General features: G+C 41.1%; 1 protein-coding gene across 9 annotated transcripts in view; it reads left to right on the top strand.

Moving 5' to 3' along the window:
• The window catches only part of NCOA7 (nuclear receptor coactivator 7), a 104,323-nt gene that overhangs the window by 72,374 nt on the left and 5,321 nt on the right, over positions 1–26,628 (top strand). For 6 of the 9 annotated variants that reach the window (XM_074819186.1, XM_074819185.1, XM_074819187.1 and 3 more), the window contains 8 exons: positions 2,890–2,969; positions 3,814–3,921; positions 5,291–5,392; positions 6,418–6,543; positions 8,853–9,037; positions 10,454–11,520; positions 12,965–13,133; positions 22,050–22,197. In XM_074819186.1, coding sequence (XP_074675287.1) covers positions 2,890–2,969; positions 3,814–3,921; positions 5,291–5,392; positions 6,418–6,543; positions 8,853–9,037; positions 10,454–11,520; positions 12,965–13,133; positions 22,050–22,197 — 1,985 coding nt within the window. Of the gene's footprint in view, positions 1–2,889; positions 2,970–3,813; positions 3,922–5,290; positions 5,393–6,417; positions 6,544–8,852; positions 9,038–10,453; positions 11,521–12,964; positions 13,134–22,049; positions 22,198–22,279; positions 23,752–26,628 lie in introns of those variants that run through there. The other 3 variants (XM_074819188.1, XM_074819191.1, XM_074819193.1) reach the window with 3 other exon arrangements.

Here is a 26,628-nt window from a genome sequence, read left to right as displayed (position 1 = left end):
TGGCAAAAGGAGGACTGTATTGTGTTTAGTTTAAACTCTGCTTGCCTTTTGACCTTTTTCTGTTTTACTTGTCTGTACAGTTTTGGGTTTTCAACTATGAGTGAATATCTAGCTCACTCCTTTGTATTGCACCATGGTTATGTTGGGGACCCTACTAAACTAACAGACCAACAGTCCTGTCAGCGAACAACTAGAGGGTATTGTACGTCTCCTTGCAACACAGTACTTCAGGTTATAACTTTTCACTGGATAATAACTTTTAATCTCCAAACTTTGCAGGCAATGCAATTAGGAGGACCTGAAAAAGTCTGTTTTACAGAGGGAGGGAGAGAGAGGAACATCCCTTTCCAGATAGAAAGCTGTAGAGGAGAAAGTTGTCTGTATTGCCAGAGTATTTTGTGGCGGTCTTGTGACGCAGTGGCATAGTGGTTGCTGTCATGGTCATCTCACAGTCGCCATCCCACCTTCCAAAGACAAAGCTTTGGAATGAAAATGTTTAGCTAATACCAAGCATCATAAGCTCTGCAGAGAAACTGCTTTTACTGCATATTGTTATTCCTCCCATCCACACACAGACTTAAACTCTTTCACATTCAGCAGGTACAAAATCTCTCCCTTTCTCTCTCTCTACATCTCTCTGGGCTACTTTATTTTTATTCCCACCCCCACCCCAAGGTCTTACTGAATCATGTCTAGTTAGTGTGAAATAATTGTTCTCAACTGTTTCCTACTTTGTGTGCTGTTTCAGAGCTAAGTGAGAGTTGGTATATCTGAAAACTTGTCTGCTTTTTCCAGATAGACCAAATGATTTACTGGAAGATGAAGTCTACCTATAAACCTTTCTTGTCTTTCTCCAGTAATAGGTTGCAGGCAGCTTAGGTCATTTGCCTGCATGGGTGTCATATATAGTTCTAGTGATTCTGGAGTAATTGAAATGGTATCTCCTGAGTAGCACAAAATAGTGTGAACTCATTGTTAGTTGGGGGAGTTTCTTCAGGCATGATTGTGTCTATATCAGCAGTTGTACATAAATAATGGATTAAGGAAGCATCCACTATTTGCCATGGCTCTGTCATATTGGTGTTGTGTTTCTGATAGTTTAATATTGTGCCCTGATAATGTCATTACCCATCCTTCGCTATAGACTGCTTTGACTTTGATCAGAGGAAGGTGGTGTGCCAATGGTGGAAATGCAGATGGTCAGAAAAAGGCAGCAAGAATGCTAATTTAAACAGTTTTACTGTGGGTCTTCAGTCTCGGGGATGAAATGTCTGAGGTCATTGAGTGATGCTCTGTTCCAAAATGCTATCAGGGAAAAGCCAGCATTGTTCTGATCTTCCTCTTCCTACCTCTGTCCTTCATGCTATGCGTACTATCTGCATGTACTTAAATTGTGTGTGTTTAGTCCCTGCATGCTTTTCACCTCTATTAGGTTGTGGAAAAAGTGGCTTTGCTATCTGTTGTATTGCTAACCATGGCGCTTCTCTTGAGTGCATCCCTGGCAGGTAGTGGGTGGGGGATGCCTGCAGTAACGCGTGGATGTACGTTCAGGGCTCTTATGAGCCTCTGTTCACTGAAGGAGATGGTCTCTGACCATGCAGCTTCTGGAAGACGCTGAGGCAGCCCCCAGCATTAATCTCGCTGTGGAAATGGGCCAACAGAAGGGTCAGGTGCAGCACGCTTCTGGGCCCCTCCTCTCTTGTGTACATTACAGTGCGGCAGGAGAGTCCTTGCCCTTCTTTCTACTATCTGCCTCTTGCTGTCTGGAAATAGCAAAGGTTGCAGCAGAGCCTGAATGCAAGCCAGACGCCCTGCACTGCCATTCCCCGTCCTTTCCTCCCTGATCTCCCTCCAGAGCTGCCAGCTTGGACTGCGGGAACGGTCCCCCCAGGAGGGCAGCATCTCTCCACTCCTGGCCCCGGCTCCTGGTTTTGCGGGGCCCAGCCCTGCCTTGCCTTCTCGCCTCTCTCTGTCTCGGCTGGGCTGTGGCACCGTGCCGGAGGCAGCAGGACCTTTCCGAGGAGCCAGGGGCGAGCAGGCTGGACGAGCTGGGCAGCCATGCACAGCCTCTCTGCGCCCAGGCCCCGCTCCTGGAGCTGGGGCTGCGCACTGGCCTCGCCACCCCCAGGTACGCGGGCCCGGGCTCCGGGTGTGGAGGGTGAGCCCTGTGGGGCCGGGGCTGGCTGGGCAGCCGGCAGCCTCCCTGATCCTTGGCTTCACTCACCCTCTGCCATGGTAAGCATTGGAAATAGCTACCCTGCTCACGCTGCTGAGAGCTCACGTGTGCCTTTCGGGTCCTGCAAGGGTTTCTGCAAGTGCAATGAGTTTTGGGTACTGCAGCTGATGGCAGATGTCTTCTGAACAACCTTTGTGCTTTCTGATGCTTGACTATATACTGCATGTATGCATGTTTTGCAGGACTCTTGGCATACTTTTACCTTCAGAGTTTAAAATAGTATTTAAATCCAACATACTGGTGGTGAAGTGGTGATTAACCAGCATTTGTTGTGATCATACTGATGTATCAGTGCGTGCATTCATCTGCTGGTTTCTACCTCAGCCTTGAGAGCAGCTTATCACACAAAATGCTTGTATCCAACAGCTGAATTGTGTAGGAATCACAGAGGAAAACATGGGAGCAGTTCTGTATTGATATGGTATCATGTATACATTACTCCGGCAGTGTTCCTGAATGATTACTAAACCGGCTGTACTTGATGAAGTTTTGCTTGCCTTGTAATGAAATTGTAAGGCCTAATAGATATTTTTGATGTGGCCTCTTGTTCCTGTTCACAGCTGCAATTTGCACATCCTGTAGATCTCTTTCAAAATGTGTTGATAGGCAAACATCTGGAAAGTCAATTACTTGATTTTTTTTTTTCTCTTTAGATGACAATCAAAACAAAACCAATGAAAAGAAAGAGAAAAAAATGGTTTCTCAGAAACCCCATGGTACCATAGAATATACTGTAAGTATTGATACATGATTTGTTCATGACTGCTTTTTAAAAGTGGAGCTGTCGAGGTTGAAAGGGAGCCAGTGACACAAAACTGAAAGCACTAAGTGGATACTGGCTGCAGTTTGTACTTATCTCAATAGGAATTGCTCCAAATATTGTTGGGTGGGGAGAGCTAGGCTCATGTCCTGAACCACTGCTCAACCCACGTCCTCTGCCTCTTCTCACAGCTGCCACTCCTATTTTTACTTCTGTACCATGGCTCTTTAATGGAGCAATTGGTTTCGTTATTCTGAAAAATACTTCCACAGTGTTGCTTAGATCATCAAGTGGTTGGCCTATGCTTGATCCTGAGATGATGTGAGACCTCTTTCTCTAAGCTGGAACAGGGTAGCAGTGTACTGCTGAGGTGGCTCAGAGGGCTAGTTCTGCCCAGCAAGTCTGTGTGTGAGCCGGCCAGGTCCCTGAATGGGGGTTGCACCCCACGCCCACAGTCACGCTGCATGATGGAAAGGCAAGTGCCCTAGTGCTGTGACTGCTGAAGCTGTAATGAACTTTCCAGTGTGTGTCCTTTCCCCACTTGCCAGATCAGTTCTAAATATGGTAGTGCTGCTTTAAAGCTTTATGAGAAAAGGACAGGCACATCTGTAACACCTCTCTGTTTTATCTTCTGTATACTATGAGAGAACATATTTTTTCTTTTTATTGGTACTGGCCTATCACATAAGCTATTAAACAGAGGGTGTGTTGAGATCATCAAATCTATTTCCTGCAAACAGTCTGTTAGATGGTTTTAGTTCAGCTGGTGTGCTGAATGTGTTCACTATGGTATCTTAAGCTTCAACTCTTTCTTCAGGCTGGAAATCAGGACACCATAAACAGCATAGCATTGAAGTTTAACATCACACCAAACAAGCTTGTGGAGCTCAATAAGCTTTTCACGCAGACGATTGTGCCAGGCCAGGTAAATATTTTACATTTTTTTTATACCTTAAACCTGATTATTTACTACATATTTAAAAGCTTTTTACTACTTTCACATATCTTTTAGGTACTTGGATACAAGGATAATGGACAGTAATTTAAATCCCTCAAAGGGGAACTCACTAGATACTTATGTGGAGTTGGGGGCAGAGCTTTGAAATTGCCGTATCTGACTTCTGTTATTTATTTGCTGTCACTAAAGCTTAAAGATGACTCTGAAGCTCAAGAGGCTAATGTAGCTGTTGTGAGAGAGTTGAATTCTTGGGAAGCCTAGATAAATGCTGTATATAATACTTTCAGTAATTGAAATGGCTCTTTGCCATTATGTTGGGGATGAGTCAGTCTCCTGTAAAATGAGAAATAATTGGAGATTAACTGGTTTTGGGAGAGTCAAATAATGGAAATGCAAATGTGAAGACTAACATCTAGTTCATGAAGAGCAGATCTCTACTCCTGCTTCACAGACATGAAGAGATCCAAGTGTCCTGATTGGAAATGGGGAAACTGAGGCACAAGGAGATGGCGTGACTTGCCTAAGAATACCCAGCAGACAAAAGCTGGGATAATGAAAATGGTTTCATTTTTCTGAACATTTTTAGTTTAAAACTAAACTGTGAACATTTTTTTAACTTTAGAAGTATCTTTCTTTGCTCAACAAATTACTCTGTTTTTATTTGGGGTGGAGCACTGTACTGCAATTTTAGTACTGTACTAAAACTCTGGGATGTTCATTTTGAGAGGACGAAAATTCAAACAAAGCATTATGTCTTTATATACGCTTGTATTAGTGTAAGGTGTTTTTTCTTTTAAATGTAGTACATGATGCTAAAATGACGGTTCATATAAAGAATATTTTCTTAAATTTGGAGATGCAAGTATGTTTTTAGAAACAGACAACCTATAGTGAAGTGTTGTTATAAACTTCTAGCCCTGAAAATCCCCCATCTTCGGCAGTGGCTTTCTCTTTGGACCAGAGTTTGATGTTAGAAGTTAATGACTACTAATAGTTATTTTACAGTTACTTGTTTTGTATTTGCGGCAGTTGCAAGACACCTAGGATTGTAAATTTGGGGAGAAAAAGGAGTTTCTCATTCTGTGGAAGATGTTTCATTTTCTTGCCTGTGGTGCAAAATGAAATGTAGAGCTAGATCCTATAATTAATCAGATCTGCATGTGCCCTGACATCACCACATATGAAGAAGGACTCTAGAATAAGTAGTTGTTAAGGAGTGCATTGCAATCACGAGTGATCAATATTGGGTTGTCTTTCTAGCAGAACGTAGTATTTATAGTGACTAACTTTTCTAAGCCTGTGTCTTACTTCTTTTGACATACACGTTTGTATTTAGATTCTCTTTGTGCCAGAAACAAGCGCTGTGAGGCTGTCGTCTTTCAGTCCTGGTGCTCCCGTATCTCCTTCGTCATCAGATGCTGAATATGATAAACTCCCTGTAAGTCAAACATTGGTTCACTGGCCTTAAACTCACAAAGTCATTTCTGATTCTGAAGCTGAGATTCAAGGCTGTGTAAATGGCAGTTTTTTGAATTTACAGTTCAGACCTTGTGTGTAGTGTATTGAGTAACATTAATTTTGTTGTACTACAAAATTTACCATCTCTTTAAAATATTCCAAATTAAGGCAATTCTGTCTGAGCAGAGAAACCCAGTGCAGGTTCAGTTGGGCCCAGAGTCTATCAAAACAATTGAAAATGGTGTGGTGTATAGTTTTTAAAGAATAGAAAGTTAAATATGAAAAATTATTTAGTGTTTCACCCTGGAGATTTCTATGCTGCTCTGCAGTCCAGAGCCTTGATCCTGCATTGGGATCCTTCAGCCAGAGGCTGTTAGTTTAGTCTGAGCTGTCAGTTTCTTTCTAATTAAGTGTATTATGGCGGTACCCATATATAGACTTGTCTTACATAGACAAGACTGCTGGATTTAATCTTTGTGAAAGGCCTTGGCATAGCTGATCTTTCATTTTCCTTAGAAGGGTGATGGGCCATGATGATTTTAGATAGTAGTTTTGGGGAGTTTAGCTGTCCACCTGCTGATGTTAAAGCAATTAGACATTTCAAATCCATAACTAATGAAAAGGAAGGTGGAGAGAACCCTGGAGTGAGTAACTGTGTTTAACCTTAGTCTTACGCCTCTGTGCCACCTATATGGGGCACACCAGTGTACTGTGTGCAGAGGTCTTCAGGGCAGTGAGGGGGCAGGACTGGCCTGCTCACAATGAGAGTACCTCATTGAAATTTCTTGCCTGTTACTTGTTTGGAGGTTTTTTGTAATGTTACAAGGTTTTTCTTCCATACAGGATACTGCGGGAAGCGTACATACATACGTACATACATACATACATGACCACCACTTCTCTTCCTTAAGCAAAAAGAAAATAGTTGGTTGAACCTGGCCTTTTAGTTGCCCAAAATCTAAAAGTACATGATTCTGCTCTGCACTGAACTTCTTCTTTTTTAAGGATGCTGATTTGGCAAGAAAGGCCTTCAAACCAGTTGAGAGAGTTCTGTCCTCTACTTCAGAAGAGGATGAGCCTGTGGTTGTCAAATTTTTAAAAATGAATTGTCGTTACTTCACAGATGGTAAGGTAGGTGGAACCTGGCTTTTGGGCATTGTCTGAGATTCTTTAAAAGCAAAATCTGTTTGGATAAGTGAGATGAATACTGGGAGAGTCAGATGTGCTTCACACTTGTAAAGAATGTAAATGTTCTGGTGGCTTTAACTATCACTGCTGTGTTTGTTGATGCTGTGGTAATATGCTGTATCATTTTGTTCTTTCAGTTGTTTAATCTGTTATGATAATTGCTTTATGAAAGAATAGCTTTTCTAGCCATCTTCATTCCCTTACCATGTCTTACCAGAATTACTTGTTTAAGAGTGTATTGCTAGATACACAGAGAAAACTGCACTTTAGAGTTAGAACGTGTCAGGATTAGTTGTCAAGTTCCACCAAATTGTGAAACAGCTTTATAAAATGAGCACATACCTATCTATTTCATTTATGACTAAGCTAAATTTTAACTGTTTCCAGAGCAGTGTTTCCAAATATGCCTGTGTCACTTCTGCACTTGCTAATGAATGTCATGCAAACCCTAATAAAAGGATAAATATTGCATGATACAACCTTTTCTTTCTTTTTCTTGCAAGCGTTCTTGTAACATACATGCTCCCACTGAGACTGCACCCTAAATTTTACAGCAGCTGTTCTAGAAGAGAAGGCACAAAGATTGGAATGTATTTTAACCCTCTCTTCTTCTCAAGGTTGCAAGACACTGTCTTCCTGAACTGTCTAGTTTGATATATCTACTCGTGTTGACTCTGGTTTCAGTTAGATGTCTGCATGTTTGGGTTTTCAAGTTCTTTGGAATTTATAACACTGGAGATGTTAACCATTGTAATTTAAACATATGTTTTCCCTTAGTGTTGACTTTTGTAAGATGGATGTGTTTACACCTAGAGTTTTTGGCTTCTTTTCACATCGAGTGAATGTAGACTGTATTTAACCACTCTGCATTTTTTCAGTCTGCTATTTTGTAGAAAGTACTAGAGGGCTACTTGATGGCTCGCATCTAAATTAGGGCAATACTGTTGCTTTGTTATGTGATGCTTGCTAGATGCAGTGGATACAGATTGCCAATTTTATGGCCGCAGGTCTGAAAAAGTAATTTGCAGTCACAATTAAAAGTGGCATGGCTTCTTTGCCAGTGTAGCTATAATCTCTTGTTGCCTTGCTTCCTGCAATGGCTGGGTAGGAAGTACAGCCTACTTATGTATTGCTCTTCTGGCTAACTAGAGTTACTTACCTGTGGGAGAAGCCTCTGCACTTGATTTTGATTCTTTCATCCAGACACACACCAGGCATGTGTATGTGAGTCATACAGGAGAAACAAATGGGAAATAAATGCAGACTTTGCTTTACAAGGGAACAGGCACACATGTACTCACTTGCCAGTGCCAAGCCATCAGCTTAGCATCTCTTTGATTTTAAAAAAAAAAAACCAAACCAAGCTTGTGGTCCTTTACCAGCCTATTTGTTAGCCTTCCTTGGCTTGCCTTACAGATGACCTTGGATAATTTAATAGTATCTACAGTGTAGGTAATTTCTGTTGATTTGTGGCTCCTGTTTGTCAGATGTCATGATTTACGCACAGCTTCTGAGCTGGTCTGGTGAATTTTGTAGCTCATGTGGAAGAGAGGATGCAGGACCAAGACACTGGAAATCTCCTTTATAAACCTTGTAAAATGGTCAGTTGCCATGGGTTGGATGCTGAATAATGGCTCGTGCAGCCTCTTGTTGAATCTATGGCTAGAGCACATTTTGAAGAGTTAATTAAATGTCTTCTACAGCTGTGCAAAATATGCTTGGATCAGTGGTAGAAGCTGCTTCTAGGTCAGGGAGAAGCGTTTTGCGTGTACCTCTGGGAGAGTAGATCAAGGGGACCTATATGTGGCTTAGCATAGTAACCTTGACATTTCCTCAAGAAAGACTGCCTTTCAGTGTGCTGGTTGCATACAAATTCATGTATCAAATGAAGGTGGCTGCATCTAGAATAAAATGGTACTTTTTTTTCTTAAATCTACTAATCTATTTTGGCTGAGATTGATTTAACAATCTGCAGTTTTAGCTTGCGTCAGCCAGCGCTGAAAGTTGAATAGTCAGATGTTCTTCCTTATCAGCCAAGAACTTATGTGTTACTAAGCAATTTTTTTCCTTTGCTCTCCTTATAATGTCTGACTTGATGCAATTGGAAACCAAAATGTTTTGTTAGCAAACATTGCATGACGGGGTATAAAGAGGCAGGAGATGGGTTTTTCTTTTTTAGGATGGTAGCCTAAAATCCAGTACCAAATGATAAGTGAATGACATGTGATGTGCTAACTCTTCTCCTATTTTAGGGCGTAGTTGGAGGAGTCATGATAGTAACTCCAAACAATATCATGTTTGACCCACATAAGTCTGATCCTCTGGTAATTGAGAATGGCTGTGAAGAATATGGGCTCATCTGCCCCATGGAGGAGGTTGTCTCAATAGCCCTCTACAATGACATCTCTCACATGAAGATTAAAGACGCATTGCCATCGTAAGGAGTGTTCTTCCCTGAACTTATGTTTACAGATTTTTCGTAAGGGTCATGGAAAAGAAGGGGAAGGAATGGAGGGGAAGAGTTTTGATGAAGTAGAATAAAACAAATCAGGGGAGGAAAGTGCCAGCAAAGGAATGATTCACTTGTGTTGTTCTTCCACTTTCTTTTTAGAGTACTTCAGTGGCAGTAAAGAGAAATGGGTCGTGAATATGAGAACCAAAGTGCAAATGTGACCAGTAAAAACCAGTAATTAAAAGCATTGGTAGCATGCCATAGTTGGGCTCTTGCACTGACCCATCTCCAGGGTTATTTCAGTGGCATTGAAGAGGGTTAAATTTGGACCATTTGTTGAGTTATCAGGACTGTTCTGAGTATTTAAAACTTTTGAAGATAACAACACCTTAATTGCCATTTTCAGGACTTACAGAAATACCAGTCTGTGGAATACTTCTACTTCAGAACCAGAAATGCATTGATAGTTATCGTTTATAATACATAATAGACTTTCTGGGGTGGGCTACTTCCATCTATGCATAATCCAGTCATTGCTTATGTATTTGTTCTCAGCAAGGTTTTGTCCTTATAGGCAACACCTGTTTGATCAGTGAAATTCATCTCCTTCCCTCCATTTTCTCATTTCAAGAAAAATTTTCCAGATATTTGTTATTCTCATTACTAGAGTGTTTAGTAACTTCTTAGTAACTTTTAAGTGATGAAAATCCTGTATTCCCATTCACTGCAGACTTTTTAGAAGCAGTGAAGAACTCAAGTTGTTAAGTTTTCAAGAATTTTCTATTCTGAAACATTTTATGATTGTCCTGCTTTAAAAAGAAATCTTTGGGGAAGTCTGCGTTCAAACAGTATATTTGAGTAATAGAGAAAAATAAAAGGAAGGAAACCCAACTCTGTTGCCTGTTACTGTTTTGCAGTAAACACGTTCAAACAGGGTACAGCTTATCTCTGATTTGCTTTCTTCTCAAATATGTTTGTACTGACTAGGGAAGCATGGATGGTTGTAGAGGTTGACTCGTTGTCAGGTGTGGGAAATAACAATATTAATATGGTATGAATTAAATTCCAGCAGCTAAATACATGTCCTGTGGTTTTTTTGGTTACTGAACTTCTGATGACTTGCACATTGTTATTACATGCGTACCATTTCTTCACCCATGTGGCATATTCTGCCAAGTGGTTTACTCATTTTATTTTGGTATTATCCATTCCACATTTTTCTCCATTTTCTTTAAAGTCACTTACTTCCACTGATGTATGTTTATTTTGGAGAAAGTAATTTTTTGTTGAGTTTCAGAGCTTAAGTTAAGTTGGTATGTTATTTAGTTTTTCTTTTCCTTTTTTTTTCTGTTTCCATTTTGCTTTTAACATCCTATGTACATCCATCATTTTCCCTGACAGTGACATACCAAAGGATCTTTGTCCTCTGTACAGGCCAGGAGAATGGGAAGACCTGTCCTCTGAGAAAGATATCAATCCTTTCAGCAAATTCAAATCCCTTAGCAAGGAAAAGAGGCAGCAGAATGGGGATCCATCTATTGCTCTGGGTGCCAAACAGATAAAGCCTTCAGATAAGGAAAAGTCTGCTGATTTTGAAGTTCTTCAGTCATCTGAGAGTACAGGCTCAATTAAATCAAAGTCACTGGAGTTTCACAACAACATCACTGCCACTGAACATTTGGAAAAGTTTGCTGCAGATCCATGTGCCAAGGAGCCTTCTGGGGAAAAAAACGCTTCAGATATCAAAACCAAAGAAAAATCCCTTTTGGAAGAAGGAGAGGATGACTTCATTGAGCTGGAAAAGACGTCATCTCGTATGGATAGAGGGTTGGACAGGAAAATCTCAGTAATGGAAGGCTTGCTGGCTGACCCCAGGGAGTTGGGGAGAACTAAGCAGCAGGTAACCAAACCCACTACAGAAGTCCAGGAGCACTTGACAGTTGATTCCTTGGAAAAAAAGGACAGTGTTGAACCTAAAGCTGACTTAGACTTAGAGCTGTGTGAAAAGCAAGATGTTATTCCAGAAGTAAACAAATGTGTCAGTTCCCCAACAGGTAAGGTGGAGACTGCACTGGACACTAAGAAAGAGCTAGAGAAAGATAAACTTATTGAATTTTACCTCAATAAAGATGGGAATGGGTCTCAGTCATCTGAAGACTTACACAAGGCTGAAATCCAGAAAGGTGAAAACAATAAAGCAATTGGCATAGACCTCACACTTAGCTGTTCAAAGTCCCGAGCTAATGAAGTCCATACAGTTAAAAGTATGGAGCTTGATTCCTGCTGTGTTGAAAGGAAAGCACCTTCATTAGAAATCAGCTCAGCAGCAGCAGAGGAAAAGGATCTGAAAGAGTCTGTGGACTCTTCATTAGTACCAGCTATAGACAAGACCTGTCAAGAAACACAGTTAGACAATCAATCAGAAATCAGACTGTGGCTGCTGCAGAAAATTCAAGTGCCAATTGAAGGTAGGTCTCTGGTTATCCTTGTTTCCTCTGAGACTTGGACAGCATTATGACGGTAACCTTTGAATCAGTTAGCCTTCTGCTCTAAAATTCCTCCTTCTATAATACCTGTTCTTTTTTTTTGTTTCTCGTGTATATTATATTTTTATTTTATCTGCTATTTAGAAGAAAAAAAATACCTTCAAATTCCCTAAGCTTCCAGTTTGCTAAGTAGCTTGTGTGCTTTTTCCATATTCAGTGATTACTGTTTATATAATCCTCACCTCTGTTTGGCTTGAGGACAGTGAAATGTCTTCCAGGTGCAGAATTGACAGGGACATTGCATGGCATAGGAATTGTCACTCCGTATTGGTAACTTTTGTTGCTTCGGTGAAGTCTGCCAGTGCAGTGTCCAAAGCAGTAGTGCATTGCTGTGAAAGGGGGAGGTACAAAAGTATTCTTGATGCTATTTGCATCTGTCTTGTGTCTTTCATGCTATGGAAGCCCTTAAAGAAGTGATAAATAAGAATACATGTAGAGTCTTACTGACTGATCATTTTGTCCTGATTGCTCATTGGGTTATCATAAATGAAATTCAGGCTTTTACTGGAAAGCATATAACAAAATGAAATCTCAGTTTAGGTAGCATGTACACATATTACTATTTCTACTACAGCCCAGTGCCTCTAAGCACGAGTCCATCTTGGAGCGCTGATGCTCCTCTCTTGATAGTTTAATGACCCAGTGGACATACCCTTGATTCATATCAGGCCAGGGGGGATGATTAGAGTGGAAGTCTTTATTGTAAAAAATGTTGTTCTTAAAACGGTTTTTTCCTTCTTTTGGAAGGGTTGGTATCTTACCAGTTGTATTTGGTGCTTGTTCTCATTAGGAGAGGAAAAAAAAAAAAAGACTGTATGTGTACTCCTAAAATGAATGAGGCAACTTCAGTTTGATTTAGGCTATTTTTGTCACACTAGCAATTTAAGGAAATCAAATTGCTTGTATGCGTGACCCTGTCTTGTGCAGACAAAAGGTGTTTGTATGGCTGTCTGACCATCAGAGTTGAGGAACTGATTGGGCTTTGTGTGTGTGTGCGCAGGGTTACCCTTTGACTGGATGGGTTTTCTGGACCCGGTCAAACACTGTCGCCTTTACTTGCCTGCTTTGTGTTGCAGTTTGCACCCAGCCTGATCATCTTACTGATTTGCTTTACAGGGCTGTTCTGTGCATAGCTATACAGCTGAGGGGGATACAGCCTGTGATGAAATGGGAATGAATGGCCACAGTTTAGGATGAACGAAGATTTATTAAACCACTTTTGCTATTGAATGACATATCAGGTGTAATTGTGTACAGTGCCTCTGAGTATTCCTTTGCACAAGATTATTAATCTTTGACAATGTTTGATCAGCTGCAGTATTTGTACTTGCCTGTAAGCAGCCCATTTCTTTTGTCTCTCATTCAGATATGCTTCCTTCAAAAGAGGAGAAGAGCAAAACTCCTCCAATGTTTCTGTGCATTAAAGTAGGCAAGCCCATGAGAAAGTCCTTTGCGTCTCAGAGCACCACCATATCTCAACAGTACAGTAAAAAGATAAAGCAACCGGAGTACTGGTTTGCTGTTCCTAGGGAAAGGTAAGCTGCAGTGCATAGCACAAAAACATGTTTGTCTCATTTTTTTTAAATGTGTAGTGCTTTCTAGATTTGAATCTGACTTTTCCTATGTGGTCTAAGGTGTGAAATGCAGTGAGGATGCTGAGATGAGCAGATGGGTGCCCTCGTTTCATTGCATGCCAGAGAGATAAAGCACTGTTTGTTTGCTCGTCTAATATGGCTCCCAGTAGGAAGGAAGATGGGATCAGGTGCCACCTGGAAAATAAAAAGAAGGATCTACATTCACCTAACATGATAAAAGCGCTGGGGGATGATATGGGTTTTGGCTGTAGTCTAGAAAGTGAGGGAAGGGGGAAAAGTGGCAAGAAAGGCAAGGAGTCCACTAAGGGGCCAGTGCTAAAAAAATAGGTATTTCACATGAGCAAAGGGCAGCATGTGGAAAAGGGAGACGAGACACTCCTATCTCTATGGGTGCAGCTATTTCTGCCTTCAGGCCCACAAAAAAAGTCCCTTTCTTCATCCCTTCATCCCTTTAAATTTTTAGTGCCTGTAGGTGTGTATGTATGCATAAAGAGTACTATAGCAAAAAAAACCCAAAAGAGCAAGGGCCTGTGATTTGCCACATAAATCACCCAGGAATTTTTACTGGCTGTGAGGAATCAAATCCCTGGTCTTTTTCTTGATAGAAGGCAGCTAGACCAATTCTCTGGTCTGTTGATGAACCAAAATAGGGAAATTGGTGATCACACTTCTGGTGAATTAGATACCAGGAAGGAAGAATCTGAACTTGTGATCCATCTCAGAGCTGTCTCTTTAAGATATAGTCAATTTTTTTCCTTTTTTTTAATAATTTTTCAGAATATTTAATTTTCTTTTCAAATTTGTAACATGTAGATTTAAGTATTTATTTCTTGTAGTTTAGAAATGAGTGTTTCGAGCAGACCAGAGTGTGGAAGTTACTGACGCAGGGGAGGAGGGGGAGAGGTTTAATCCAGCTGGAATGTGGCCGTCGGGAGTGTAGCTGAAGATAGCTTTTGATTTGCTTGCTATCAGCTGAACCCAGTCGTTGGCTCCTCAAGGATTGCAAAAGGGAGGGTTCAGAAAATTCTAGGTTGAAGTGTGAGTAAATACTTCAAGGAGTTGGAATGATGCTGTAATATAACACAAGGTCAGTTATTGCTTTGGGGATAGTGTATCTTAATGTTGAATAAAGCTGCTGAGCTGAACTGAGGTTGTCTCTAATTGTTCCTCTGTGCAACAGATAAATCTATTAAGCTTCTTGCCACAGACTTGGAAAACAACTTCTCTGCTTGTGTCTTTACGAGCAGAAATTTTCTGAATAGTGAGGGGAACTAACCCATATATAAACCAAAGTGTTGACAGCTGGTTTATACTTCAGTTTTTAGAATGAGGAAAAAGTAACTTCTGCAGTGTGCTGTTGCAGGAGCACTCAGCTGTTCCGGCTGACAGATCTTTGCTGTCAGGGCTGCTGTTCAGATCTTGATCAAAATTAGCGGTGAATGTAGTGTAAGATTGGGTCATTTTGGTGCTATTCATGCATGCCTGTTTTAACACCACAGAGGTGCATGAAAGATCATGTAGAACTTGGGGCAAAAATTAAACACGACCCACTCCATCATATTAATGCAAGACATGTCTTTGCCTAACAAGTCAGTGTTTTCTTTAAACTCTGGGATGCCTTCCCAAAGCAAAATGCAACGTTTCCTAATGGCTGGTGATAATCTTGAACCAGTATTACATAGTATGTAATTATCTGTGTTGTATCTTGAGTGCCATGAACAGTAGGTCATTTGGGATAGCTTTGCAGTATATTTTTGATACAATGTATCAGAATAATTTACCAAGTTCAAAAACATTTGGAATGCAGTTTATATTCATGTATGACAAAACAAAGAATACCACTCTCATCTCCTTGGCCATAAAGCAGCATAAATAAAACACTGTGTCCGGTGCAGTCACAGTAGCTTGTGCAGTATCTTAATGTTTCATAGTAGTTAAGGAAAAAAAAAAAAAAAAACCACAAACCAAACCTGGATTGAGACTGTGAAGAAATTCATGTGCGTGTCAATAATCACTGCGTAAGTTAAATCTTCCTCTGATTTGCAGTTAATTACATTTTTCCATGGTCTCTGAATGTTTGCTGTTAAAACAGCTTCTGTCATCGGTTGTGAAAATGGCTCTATTTTCAGCCAGGGCCCTGTAGCCCGCTGTTCCCAGCAGAGCTGCTCTTCCATCTGCAGACTGCTGCTGCTTTCCTGGTTTTGGCAGGCTGCGGGAAAGCTACACTGAGGGGGAGGCATACTTACCTTTTAAAATTCTTCATTTTTTTTCTTTTTTAATTTTTTTTTTTTAGTTGGAAGCCTCTGGAAACATTATTAATACACAGAGAAGACTGTTAGGCTGATATTTTTTATAAAGGCTGTCAATAAGTCTTAAGTCTCATTTGCTTTTTGAGGCTGTTTTAAGTCTTCTTTCTTCCTACGTGGCTTCCTGGGTGCTGAGAGTGTCCCGGCGTGCGTCACCCTGTGGCCTGCACAGCGTGGCTGAGTTAATCAGTGACTGTAGAGCTGGTTTGCACTGCCTGCTTGATCACAGCAGCTGTTGCCTTAGCACGTAACAGGGGAGGTGGGCTTCTTGAGTTGCCTTATATACAGATTATTCAGTCTAGGGCAGCTTCTTGCCAGGTTCAGCTGAGCAGAGGCGCACCCATACTTTTGGACACTAATAGATTGATTGATTCTTTTGCTGAGAAGTCTTGCAATGGGCATAGCTTACAGTATTAGAGGGTAAGTCTGTGCGTGCTCTTACTACATGGATTTATGTTTAAACAGTATGTAGGTTTTCCACCCTAGTGGATTTTGAGTAGCAGTTAGGTCAGTGATTATGTCACAGATGTCATCAAGGTGTCGCAGAGGAAAATGCTGTGCGCTGGGACAGATAGAGTAATGCAGAATTTCTTTGTTTATAAACGTGTGTCCTAACAAATAATTTACTCATTTTAGCATTGACTAGTCAGTTCCTCAGTCCAGGAGTAAATCTCATTGATTATCTATAATATAAATTTGGCAGACAGGTTTGGCTTATGAATGTATAATTTGCATTGTTGTTGATGTAAAAGACATCGGACTGAGATCATGTTGCTGAGAGGGCATCTGCTTTTTTCAAGGTTTCTTTTTTTGAGAGCAGGCAGATTTTCAAGAAGGAAAAGTAACAGGGGTTGAGCCTTGCTTCTTTTTTTCAGTCTTGGCTTCCTACCCCATTGGTCTTTTTGGTTTAGTTTGGGGAGTTGGGTGAGGTTTGGTTTGGGTTTTATTACTGTTTCTTTGGGGTTTCCTTTTGTAGAGCAAGATGTTTCTTGTCCTGTTAGTATCTAGTGCGTAACACCCTGTAGTTAATATGGTTGAAGGTGAGATCTGGAAGAACCTGCAGCATGACTAGCTGGAGTCAATACCTACATGATGCTTCTGTGCACTTACACAGGGCTTTGCATAAAGGGACGATGATTAAGATGGTCCTGATGCTGAGGATCACTCTTCCATGTTCCTGTTAATGGAGTGGAATAGGCAGGGTAAAGCTTAGATTTAGGCTCCTTTTGAATTAGCCTTCTATAAATAGAGTACTCCTAGACTCCTGATAAATTAAGATCTCAAACTATACAGATGAAATTTATGCGAACTTGTTTGTATCTATAGTTTAATATCTTGTAATGAGGGCTCATATAAGATTATATAAGCTCATATAAGCATATGAGGGTTTACAATACCTTAGTCCTCGTAAGATTCGTGAAGGATCATCATCTAGTCAGGCATGTTTATAACAAAGTCATAGGACTCCTCTGAATTAATTCCTGTTTCTAGGCCAGGAGCTGTGGTTGGACTTAGAGCCTTTGTACATGTATTCCAGGATGCATAAATTCTCCCCCACTGCCCAAACACACAAATTTGGAATTAGCCCCCCCTTCCACCTGTGACTGACCTGAAGACATTCATTTATGGAAAACTGGTTTGCCTCCGCCCTCAAAGAAGTCAGATCTTGTTGCCATATCAACAGAAATGGTGGTGGTGATGATGTCAGTTTGAGACCTCCTAAATTAAAGTATGTCCTTTAGAAGAAAAATAATTTACAGTTCCCCCCTGAGAATCAACTGGAACTTGACAAGCTGTCTGGTGTGTGTTATTGCTAATTGCCCTTGCTCTTTTCAGTGTATTATATACCTACTTCATTTTTTCTGGCTTAAGGTCCCTGGTTGTAGTTGTATCTGTATTAGCAGGATTCCGTTCCTCTTAATGTAGGCTATCACAGAGTATCGCTCCTGTAAGCTAAATAACTCTTTTTACCTCTTGGTGTATGGCAGTTGGTTTTGCGTGTCTGAGCTGCAACACTTGAGCATGACTTGGGAATGGTGCACCAGAGGTGGGCAGAGTATTCCAGCAGTGGTCACCACAGTGTCAAAACACCAAACTAAACACAATCTCGTTCCTTCTGCTGAGTGTTACTTTCTTAGTCCATTTAAGGGTTCCACCAAGTATTGTCATCAGAGTGCTGGTGCGGAGCTCTTGCTCCAAAATTCAAAGCCATTATGCCAGGTCTCTAAGGTCCTTCTGCCAAGGGTAAAGTACCATCCTGGAAGCACACCCTCCACTCACCCTCCGCTCACTGTGCTCCTCTGTTCGGATGCATTCACACACACAGCTGACTGTGCCCAGTTTACTAAGCAATGCAGTGGCATAATACTCCACCAAGCTTTTTCCTTACACTAATTTTATTGCTTTGCTGTCATGATCTTTAAGTCATGTTTTGTACTTTCCAAAATTAGTTTTCTACTTAATTTATATCCTTCACTATAAACTTTTCTTTTTACATTTGTTATGTGCCTTCTGTGTGTGTGTGTTACTATGAACACATTTGTAAGCATATTCACTTTGCTTTTAATCTGGCTACAGCTGGGGGCGGTTCCCTCTTTAATCAGTGTTCCATCTTTCATTTTTGATTTGTGACTCCTAGGTTAGTTTTTGGGGTTTTTGGGGGGTTTGTTGTTTTTTAAAAAAAGTTCCCTGTTATCATCTTTTCCTTTTGAATAATTTCTTTCTTGAGTGATTAACTTCAGGTTTCTGAAGTTGTTCCTTTCCAAGTACTTTATGTTTTATTGATATTTCACTGTTAGTTCATGACACATTCATAAGCATGTGATCACCAAAACAGCTATTGAGTTCTTGGATAAATTTCCTTGCAGCTGTCAAGTTGGCTATAAGAGAGTTCCTCAAGCAGTGGTTTTTCAATTTAAAAATTGTCTCAATTTCTTTTCAATTTGGTAGCTTGGAAATACCACCATAGCATGATGTTATAATTTTATTAACAGAGAAGGGATGCTCTGCATCTCCTTTCAGAATTACTTCTACAATCACCTATTTCTCATTTTATGCTGCTGCTGCTTAAATCTGGAGCATCTGGATTTATTTAGCATCTGTCCACAGTAGAGGAAAACTTAGTTACGGACTACTTAGATAAACTGAGAATGCACAGGTCCGTGGGGCCTGACAGGAAATATTCTGAGTGTACTAAGGAAGTCGGTTGACGTTATTGCAAGGCTGCTTTCTGTCATCCTTTGAAAGGTTATAGTCATTGGGAGAGGTCCTTAATAATTGGAAAGAAAAACGCTGTGACTATCTTCAGAAAAACTGAGGAGGATCTGTGGGCACACAGGGCAGTCAGCTTCACCTCAGTCCCCAGGAAGATTATGAAGCAAGTTCTTGTGGATGCTGTTTTCAGGCACATGGAGGACAAGAAGTGATCTGGAACAGCAACTGTAGATTTACCAAGGGCAAACTGTTTTTCTACCAACCAGATAACTTTTGTGTTTGAGATGGCTAGCTCTGTCAACAAGGAGAGAGCAAGGGATGTTGTTTTACCATGACCTTAGTAAGGCTTTCAACAGAATCTTCCACAGTATCCTTAGAGCTAAATTGAAGAGATGTGATCTGGACAGGTAGACTACAGGGTGGGTGAAAAACTGGCTGGACCATCAGGCTCAAAGGGTCTGAGTGGCAGCCAGGTGCAAGTGGTATTCCTTGGGGACTGATACTGTTTAATGTCTTTATCAAGGATGTGGACACGGGACAGAATGTACCTTTGTTATCTTGGGAGATGACACTAAATTGGGGGAGTTTTCATACATTGGAGGGCAGGGCTGCATTCAGAGGGACCTCAACACAGAGGAATGGCTGACAGAAATGTCAGGAAATTCAGAAAAGGCAAATGCAAAGTTGTGCACCTGGGGTGGAGCCGCCCCTGCAGTGCTGTGCTCTGGGGATGGGTGGCCTGCAGAGCAGCTTTGCAGAAAAGGAGCTGGGGAAGTTGAGAGCAAACTGAACATAAGTCAGTGGTGTGTCTTTACAGTACTGAAGGCCTCACTTCTTGCTGGCCCACGTAAGGAAGAGCATAGCCAACAGTTTGCAGAAAGTGGTTACTCCCCTCTTCCTTTTGGATACGTGGTTAATAAAAGACAGGGGGAAGGAGGAGGAAGAAGTAGGATGGTGCCAGACCCTTCTCAGATCATATGCTGCATGCATCAGAGGAAAGTGTGATTAGATGGAAGAGGGAAAAAAAACATGAGTCTGGTTATGCATGGAACAGGTTGCATGGAGAGATAGATGGTGGAGTCTGTGTTAGAGATTTTCACAGCTGCAAATGGACAAGACTATGCAACCTCTCTAACATGGAATTTAGCTTTGCTATAAACAGAAGTTGGCCTAGATGATCTCCAGAGGTGCCTTACAATCTAAATATGTTCTGTAATCCTGAGATGAGAGCATGATTTTCTCCTCCACCCACCTGCACGAACGTGCTTTCAAACTGATCTTAGCCAGGCAGCAGCAACCACTGGTTTTATTGTTCTTCCATAGGGATTTGTAGTAATTAAGTACTTAAATTTCCAGACTAGGACTGCTGCACATAAAATACACAGTACTCAAGTTAAATGTCTCTTTCAGTTAAAACTCACATTAGTTAGAAAAGAGACGATCATACTGCTCTTTCTGAAGCCTCTGTGAGCAAGTGAAGAGGAACAGGGCATGCTGAGTGGCACCTATTGATGTGGGAAAACTTCTGCAGTTAGAAAAAAGGTCCTGACTAAAATGAGATGATACAGCTTTCAGAAGTGCCTTCCATAGTTTGCTGGTTTTAGATCTGTGCAGACTTGTAAGCAGTCACATGGCTTCTCACAAAGAAGGGGGGAACCCTTAGCAATGGGAGTATGACCCCCTTTTAGCCTTTACCAGGCAATTATTGGTGAGAACTATCCAAAGACTGATTGTTTGCACAGCACTACCTTGATCTCGTCTGTGTGTGTGTGTGTCTGTGTCTGAAGAGGAATGAACAGCAGCTAAAATTTTGACTTTGATACCAACATTAGCTACCTTACTTGTTCTTGATGAAGGGAGGCTGCTGGTGCCTCAGGAGCTAGCACTGGATGTTCACAAATTTAGGACAATTGTACTAGAACTGTATTTGGCGGTATATATTGAAAATGTTTCACAGGTACAGGTCTTATTTGATTACAAAAATTTAAACTGCTAGACCATCTGTTAGTCATGCACCACAGAAGCATTTGTGAATATGCAAAGGAGAAGAGGAAAAACTGATGGCAATGCTAATTTGTTCCTTTTTCATGATTGAGAGGACATTTCCATGATGAAGCAAAGTCTATCCATTATTCTTTCTGGGGGTAGTGGAAATTGGATTAAAATTTCTTGAGGCTAAAGTGAGTCAAGCCCCTCCAAATATCTCACTTTGAACTAGTGTAGCTGTCATGAACAGGCAACAATTTCAGGGCTGTCAGTTTATGCAGTTAGAACTGACATCAGACTCTAGCCCTTGTTGGTAGGAGTGTAGAACAAAAAAAAGTAGAGTCAATTGGAAAACTCTCTGGAATTATACTAGTCAACCTGAACAGAATTCAACAGTGCTGAAATGGTATTTTAAGATTATTTGTACATACATATAAATCCAAGTAATTTGAAATATTGGGGGGAAATGTCTGAATTTCTCTAATATTTTTCTTGGTTTACATTAATCAAGGAATTGCTGGACAAAACTTTCTGGTGAATAACTGGAGAAAGATCCAGTGTCATAGGTACTATCTTTCTATCTGCCCTCTTTAATTAGGGTTTGATTTTTTTTTTTTTTTTTTTTTTTGCTGGCAATTCAACTTCTTGTATAGTGGAACCACTGTACTATTCCTGTTTGAAATGTCATGTGTTCATTTTAATTTTAATATACTACATAAATTCCTTCTTCAGGAATTGGTTATGGATGTTGTCAAAGAACATCTCTTTAAAGACAGTGATTGAGAACTGAGTATGTTTATGCTGCGTATACGCTGCTGGTACTGTATGTATCATTAGCAAAGCTGTCGGTAACTGCTTATTTTCATTATGCTAACAGAATGAAGAATTGTTTTGTGGTTGTGTCTAACTTTTTGAGGGCAGTTAGAAACGTGGTGTAGACTTTACTGGTGATCTCTTATGGCTTTTGTTTTAGGCAGAAGGTCAAACTAAAGTGAATTTTTTATGGACTTAACTTTTGTGAGTATGACCTAATACCAGTCAATTGGCTTCTTAATATGAATTGTGTGCAACTGGACAAGCCATTTAATTTTACAATGATGCGTTAGCTGTGTGTATAGCAAAGGGAGGAGAAAAATACATTGTGGGGGGTGAAAGCAGGGAAACCTTGCAGTGCTTCAGGATGCCGGGGGCGGGGGAGCTCTTGCCTTGTATGGTATGTGAGTCTGGAAGTACACAGGTATCCTATTTGTGTGGTTGTCCCTTCTTTGTCATTGGGCAAAACCTCTGTACTACATGAAAGTGCTGTGTTCATGGAGCACTGAACAGTTGTCTCCTCCTCTCCTGTTTACAGGGTGGATCACTTGTACACATTTTTCGTTCAGTGGTCACCGGAAATATATGGGAAAGATGCCAAAGAGCAAGGTTTTGTTGTGGTAGAAAAGGAGGAGCTTGACATGATAGACAACTTCTTCAGTGAGCCCACTACTAAAAGCTGGGAGGTGAGTGCTTTCTGCGTTTACATGAAGCTTGTATGTATCAAATGTGCATCCTCGGTTAAGAGTCTCAACACTTGCTCTTTTAATTGTTTTTATGGTGTTTCTTTATAACGCCTGCTGCTTCATATAGAAGTCTCCTCAGGGCTTGTATCTGCCTCACAAATAATCCTTCAGCCTCCCTTCTTCTCTCCCTAGAAAGAGCAGACAAACAACTGGGAGCTCTCTGGTGTGCAACCAGCAGAAGTTATGTAAATATTTTGGTTACGTGATGTTAGCGTTTTGCAAAACTATATAGGTGTATGTCATCAGCGTTGCTAAATTTGTATTGTATTTATATGCTACAAATAAAATCTCCAAAATGTGTATGTACATGTAAGCTCCAACACAGACTCCTGTATGCTGGTTGAAACGGATTGGTATGTGGTGATGTGCCAGACTCTTGCTTCTCAGGTGTATGCAGCAATACTGTTCAAATATTGGTTGTAAGGTGGATGAGTTTTATCCTTGGGCTTTGTCTTTTTCATATGGGGACTTTTGCAATCTATATTAACTACTTGACATGGCTGTGTTTGTTACCTGTCTGCCTCTTGTGCATACAAAGCCTAGTTTCTAAGGGAAATAAGCTCATTTTTAATGATATTTCTGAACGCTGAAGCATTTGCTGTGCTAAGGATACAGGATAAATTAAAAAGCAGATAAATCCCTAAATGGGAAATATCTTGATGGTGATTTAAAAAGTGATCTGATTATTTGTCTTGAACATAAATTTATTTTTAAAATTCTACTGCCCTCTTTTTTTTTTTTTTCTTTTTTTAAGCATTTCCATCTTCAAAGTGTGTTGTCCTGTTCAAAAGCGAAGCTTGGGAGTGGGGCTTGTCATTTGAAATGTAGCATCACCTCTAATCCCAAACAGCTTTTATTTTTACAGTTTTGTAGTTTCTTAACATGGGTGCTTTGTGAGCTGCAAGATAGAAAAAAGAGTATTCATTCCTAGTTTTGCTCAGAGCTGAGTACAGTCATATATTGCACTAGATTTCACTGTTCAGTTGGTATTTGCATGTCATTTTCATGAAATGAAAATGAAGGAGGAGGGCCACTGATCGGAAGAATAGAGGTGGGAGAAATCTGGCCACACTGGGAGCTTGTATCTCACTGGTTTATTTAAATAGGTATTGGGAAAAGAATTAGCTGGAAACTGCTTCTAAAGGTGTGTCTCTTTTATTTGTAATATATTCAGGCTCTACAAATTTAAAGTAGGTCTGCCAGGAAGTCTCTATTGAAAGTCCAAATTTGGGCATGATTACTGTGAAAGTTTCACTCTCCCTTGTGGGGAAACAGAAAGTGTGATTGTAGAGAAGCATATAAACAGTTTTATCACATCTCGCCACAGGGAGTAGCCGTATGTCATGCTTGTGGGCAGGAGCTCTTGCCACTAGAGCAGGGAAGTGTAGTGGATACTGCAAAATAAACTGGTAGATGATGAAAGGGAAACAAATGCCTTTGAATATTCGAATTCTTTACTGTGCCAGACCGGACCAGGAGGAACCTTTTGTGGAGGTATGTTGAACTGTGTCCCTGTTTGAACAGCATGGATCTGATACAGCACTTCTGTCCTAGTAAAAAAAATGTGCTCCCTAGTCAGATGAATTTTAACGGAGTATTTCCACCCCAGGTAGCTTGCTTTCTCAGTCCCATAAAATCTTTAAAAGATTTTGTAGATCTAGTTTCTGTAGTGGTTGATACTTTTCATCTGTTTCTACTTTTGCACAGTCTGTAAATATCTGATCCTGCAGATCCCTTTTCTTGCAGTTGTTGGCTCTGAACTTCATTCAGATGTGCGCTTCAGTTATAGACTGAACAGGTATCTATGCAGTGAAGAGGGAGGCCTGTCTGTCTTTGGAGTCGGTTTGCAATGTACAGCTGCATTAACATTTTCTGTGGTTGTCTATGTCTGTGATTTTGGTCGCATTTTGCTACGGATATCTATTGCTGATTGATTTACTGTGATACTTTAGCCCCCCTCCTGGGGGGAGGCTATTCCTAGAAAACAGTCTTCAAAAGAGGAGTTAGGTACTTCTGATTTAGGATGAAAAAGGTGTTCATTTGAAAAAAAAAAAAAAAAAAAAAAAAAGTAAAATAATGGCCTGGGAGATGAGGAGAGAAGGAAAACCATTCAGGAGGTAGAAAAAGAACAAGGATAAAAGCAGAAAGACCATTTTCCTTTAACAGTTTGTTAGTTTTTTAAAAATTGATCTTAATTTGCAGTGCAAACCTTCCCTGAAATTGGCCATATGAAAAACTTTTCCAGCACAGGATTCTCTCCAGTCTCAGAAGACCCAGGACTAGATCCCACTGAACCTTGGCTGGAGGGGCAGGATGCAGCTGTACAGCTTTTCCAGTATCACTGACAGGAATGCCTGTACTGCCTGGGTGTGCAGGGGCATGTACAACATCAGTTCTGCAGGCTTCATTTTGCCCTGTGGTCCTGCCCTCTTTTCCTAACCCTGTTGTGTGTGTTGGAGTGCCAGTGCCCAGGTGCCCTGCTTGGGGCGGCTGCTCTGGGCTCAGCTCTGGGTGGCCGCAGGTCAATGCGGGCTGGACATGAGCGTGGGCAGCGGACACGTTGCTCGCATCCCACTGGAGATGCTAGGTGTGACTGACGGTATTAGGGCTTTGTCCTACCCACAGTGAACTCCTGGTCTTCATGAAAAGCTGCTCCTGTGCTTTGTGGGGTGGTTAAATCTGCACTTGGAGTCAGTCCAGTCCATTCGCTTTCTCGCCTGTGGGCCAGGTGTGTGTAGGACCTCCAGGCACTTCTTGGCAATTGTGTCGACTGTTGACAGCTTCTGCAAGTTCAAGCAGTGATCATGAAGGAGTTATGCACGGAGGAGTTATGCAAAACTTTATCCATGTGTAATGTGAAAGTCGTTTGGAAGCCATATTTGCAGGGAGGTGTGTGGCAGCAGCACAGCGTGGTCTGCAGCCACATCTGGAGGTTCCTGATCCAAGATAAGACCTCTGTGGTGATACGCTTATGGAAGGAAGGCGGTTTAAGGTTTCCCATTTATTTTGTAGTTAGGCCCCCTTGCTTCCCTTTTGTTCCTCATCAGGCCCATCTCTGAGCTCTAGCTGTTGCTTCCTGTTTGCCATGGTGGCACCAAACCCCAGCTAAAGCCCTGCTGCAAACACAGTGTGCCTCATCTCACCTCCCACTGCTGTGTGGAGCTGAGGCTCCTGTCACTTGCTGAGCACCCAGAGCAGCACTGAAGGGTTAGCAGCTTTCCAGCTGTGCCAGATGATGCTCTCTGCCAGCCAGGAGGTTGAGAACCCCAGCAGGAGCTTGTCAGGAGCCAGGACGCCCGGACTGCTGCTGCCGAGGGTTGAGGCAGTGTCCTCCCCTCTGCGGTGAGCTCCAGGCACCATGGGTGCTGCCAGCCTTGGGAGCTCCTGCCCTGTGCCACATTTGGGCTCCTGTTTGCTGCATGTGCCCTGTGGAGTTCAGAGTTTGTGCCCTGTCTCTCTCAGCACCTTGTAGGCTGTTGAGTCCTTTTATAGACAAGCGTTAAGTGTAAGGACTCTCATTCTCATTTTGTTTCCAGCTTTTTGGGAAAAGGTAGTATGACTTACCTGTAGTTGCTGGAGAGAGGTCTGTGCTTCATTTTATAATTCAAACCTGATGTCAGAAATATGGACTCACCTTTTAAAATACTACAGTGTGCTCTCTATAAAGTCTTAAGCAAAGGAATAAATAGAAGTCTCCAAAGAGCTGTTTGATCATTTTCAAGAATAATCAAAGAATGTATTTTATAAAGACCTTGACTCTCGGAATGAGTATTTTCAAGAATTTATGTAATCTGGATGCTCAAAATCTTACTTAGTGCATTTCCTACAAGACAGAACTTCAAAATACCTGTTCAAGTTGACTAACATTTTTACTTCTTTGCTATATTAATTCTGTTTCAGTTTGTATACACAAACCCATGTCTGAGTCAGTAAAGAAAACCAGGAAAAAGCTGTTGTTTTAATAAAAAGTGAATTTTTAAACTTTTTCATATTCTCATGCATTAGCACCTGAGAAAACAATTAATGTACTCAACTAGCTGCATGAGAGAAAACAAAGAAGCTTCTGTGTCCTCCTCTAAATTTAGATTCCCACAAGACATCTAGTTCAGAGGCATGTAGTGTGCCTCAGAAGAAGTAGGTGCACTTTAGCCTTCTGACTTGGGACCAAGTATGTCTCACTGACCACATGATTTCACCTGGTTACCTCAATGTTTGTTAATCACAAAGAACTCTACAGCCATGGGAGGTCACCAGGGCATGAAGAAATTCTGGCTGTGCTGTCTCAAAGACACTTTGCCAGTTCAGATTGTCCCCATTTGGATAAGGCTGCCTGTGCTATAACCATCCCATACAGTGGTTTTGCTCCATGCA

Source organism: Strix aluco, chromosome 3, assembly GCF_031877795.1.
Source record: "Strix aluco isolate bStrAlu1 chromosome 3, bStrAlu1.hap1, whole genome shotgun sequence".
Lineage (NCBI taxonomy): Eukaryota > Metazoa > Chordata > Aves > Strigiformes > Strigidae > Strix > Strix aluco.
The sequence above is the reverse complement of the archived record's forward strand: the minus strand, read 5'-3'. Positions and strand labels throughout refer to the sequence as shown.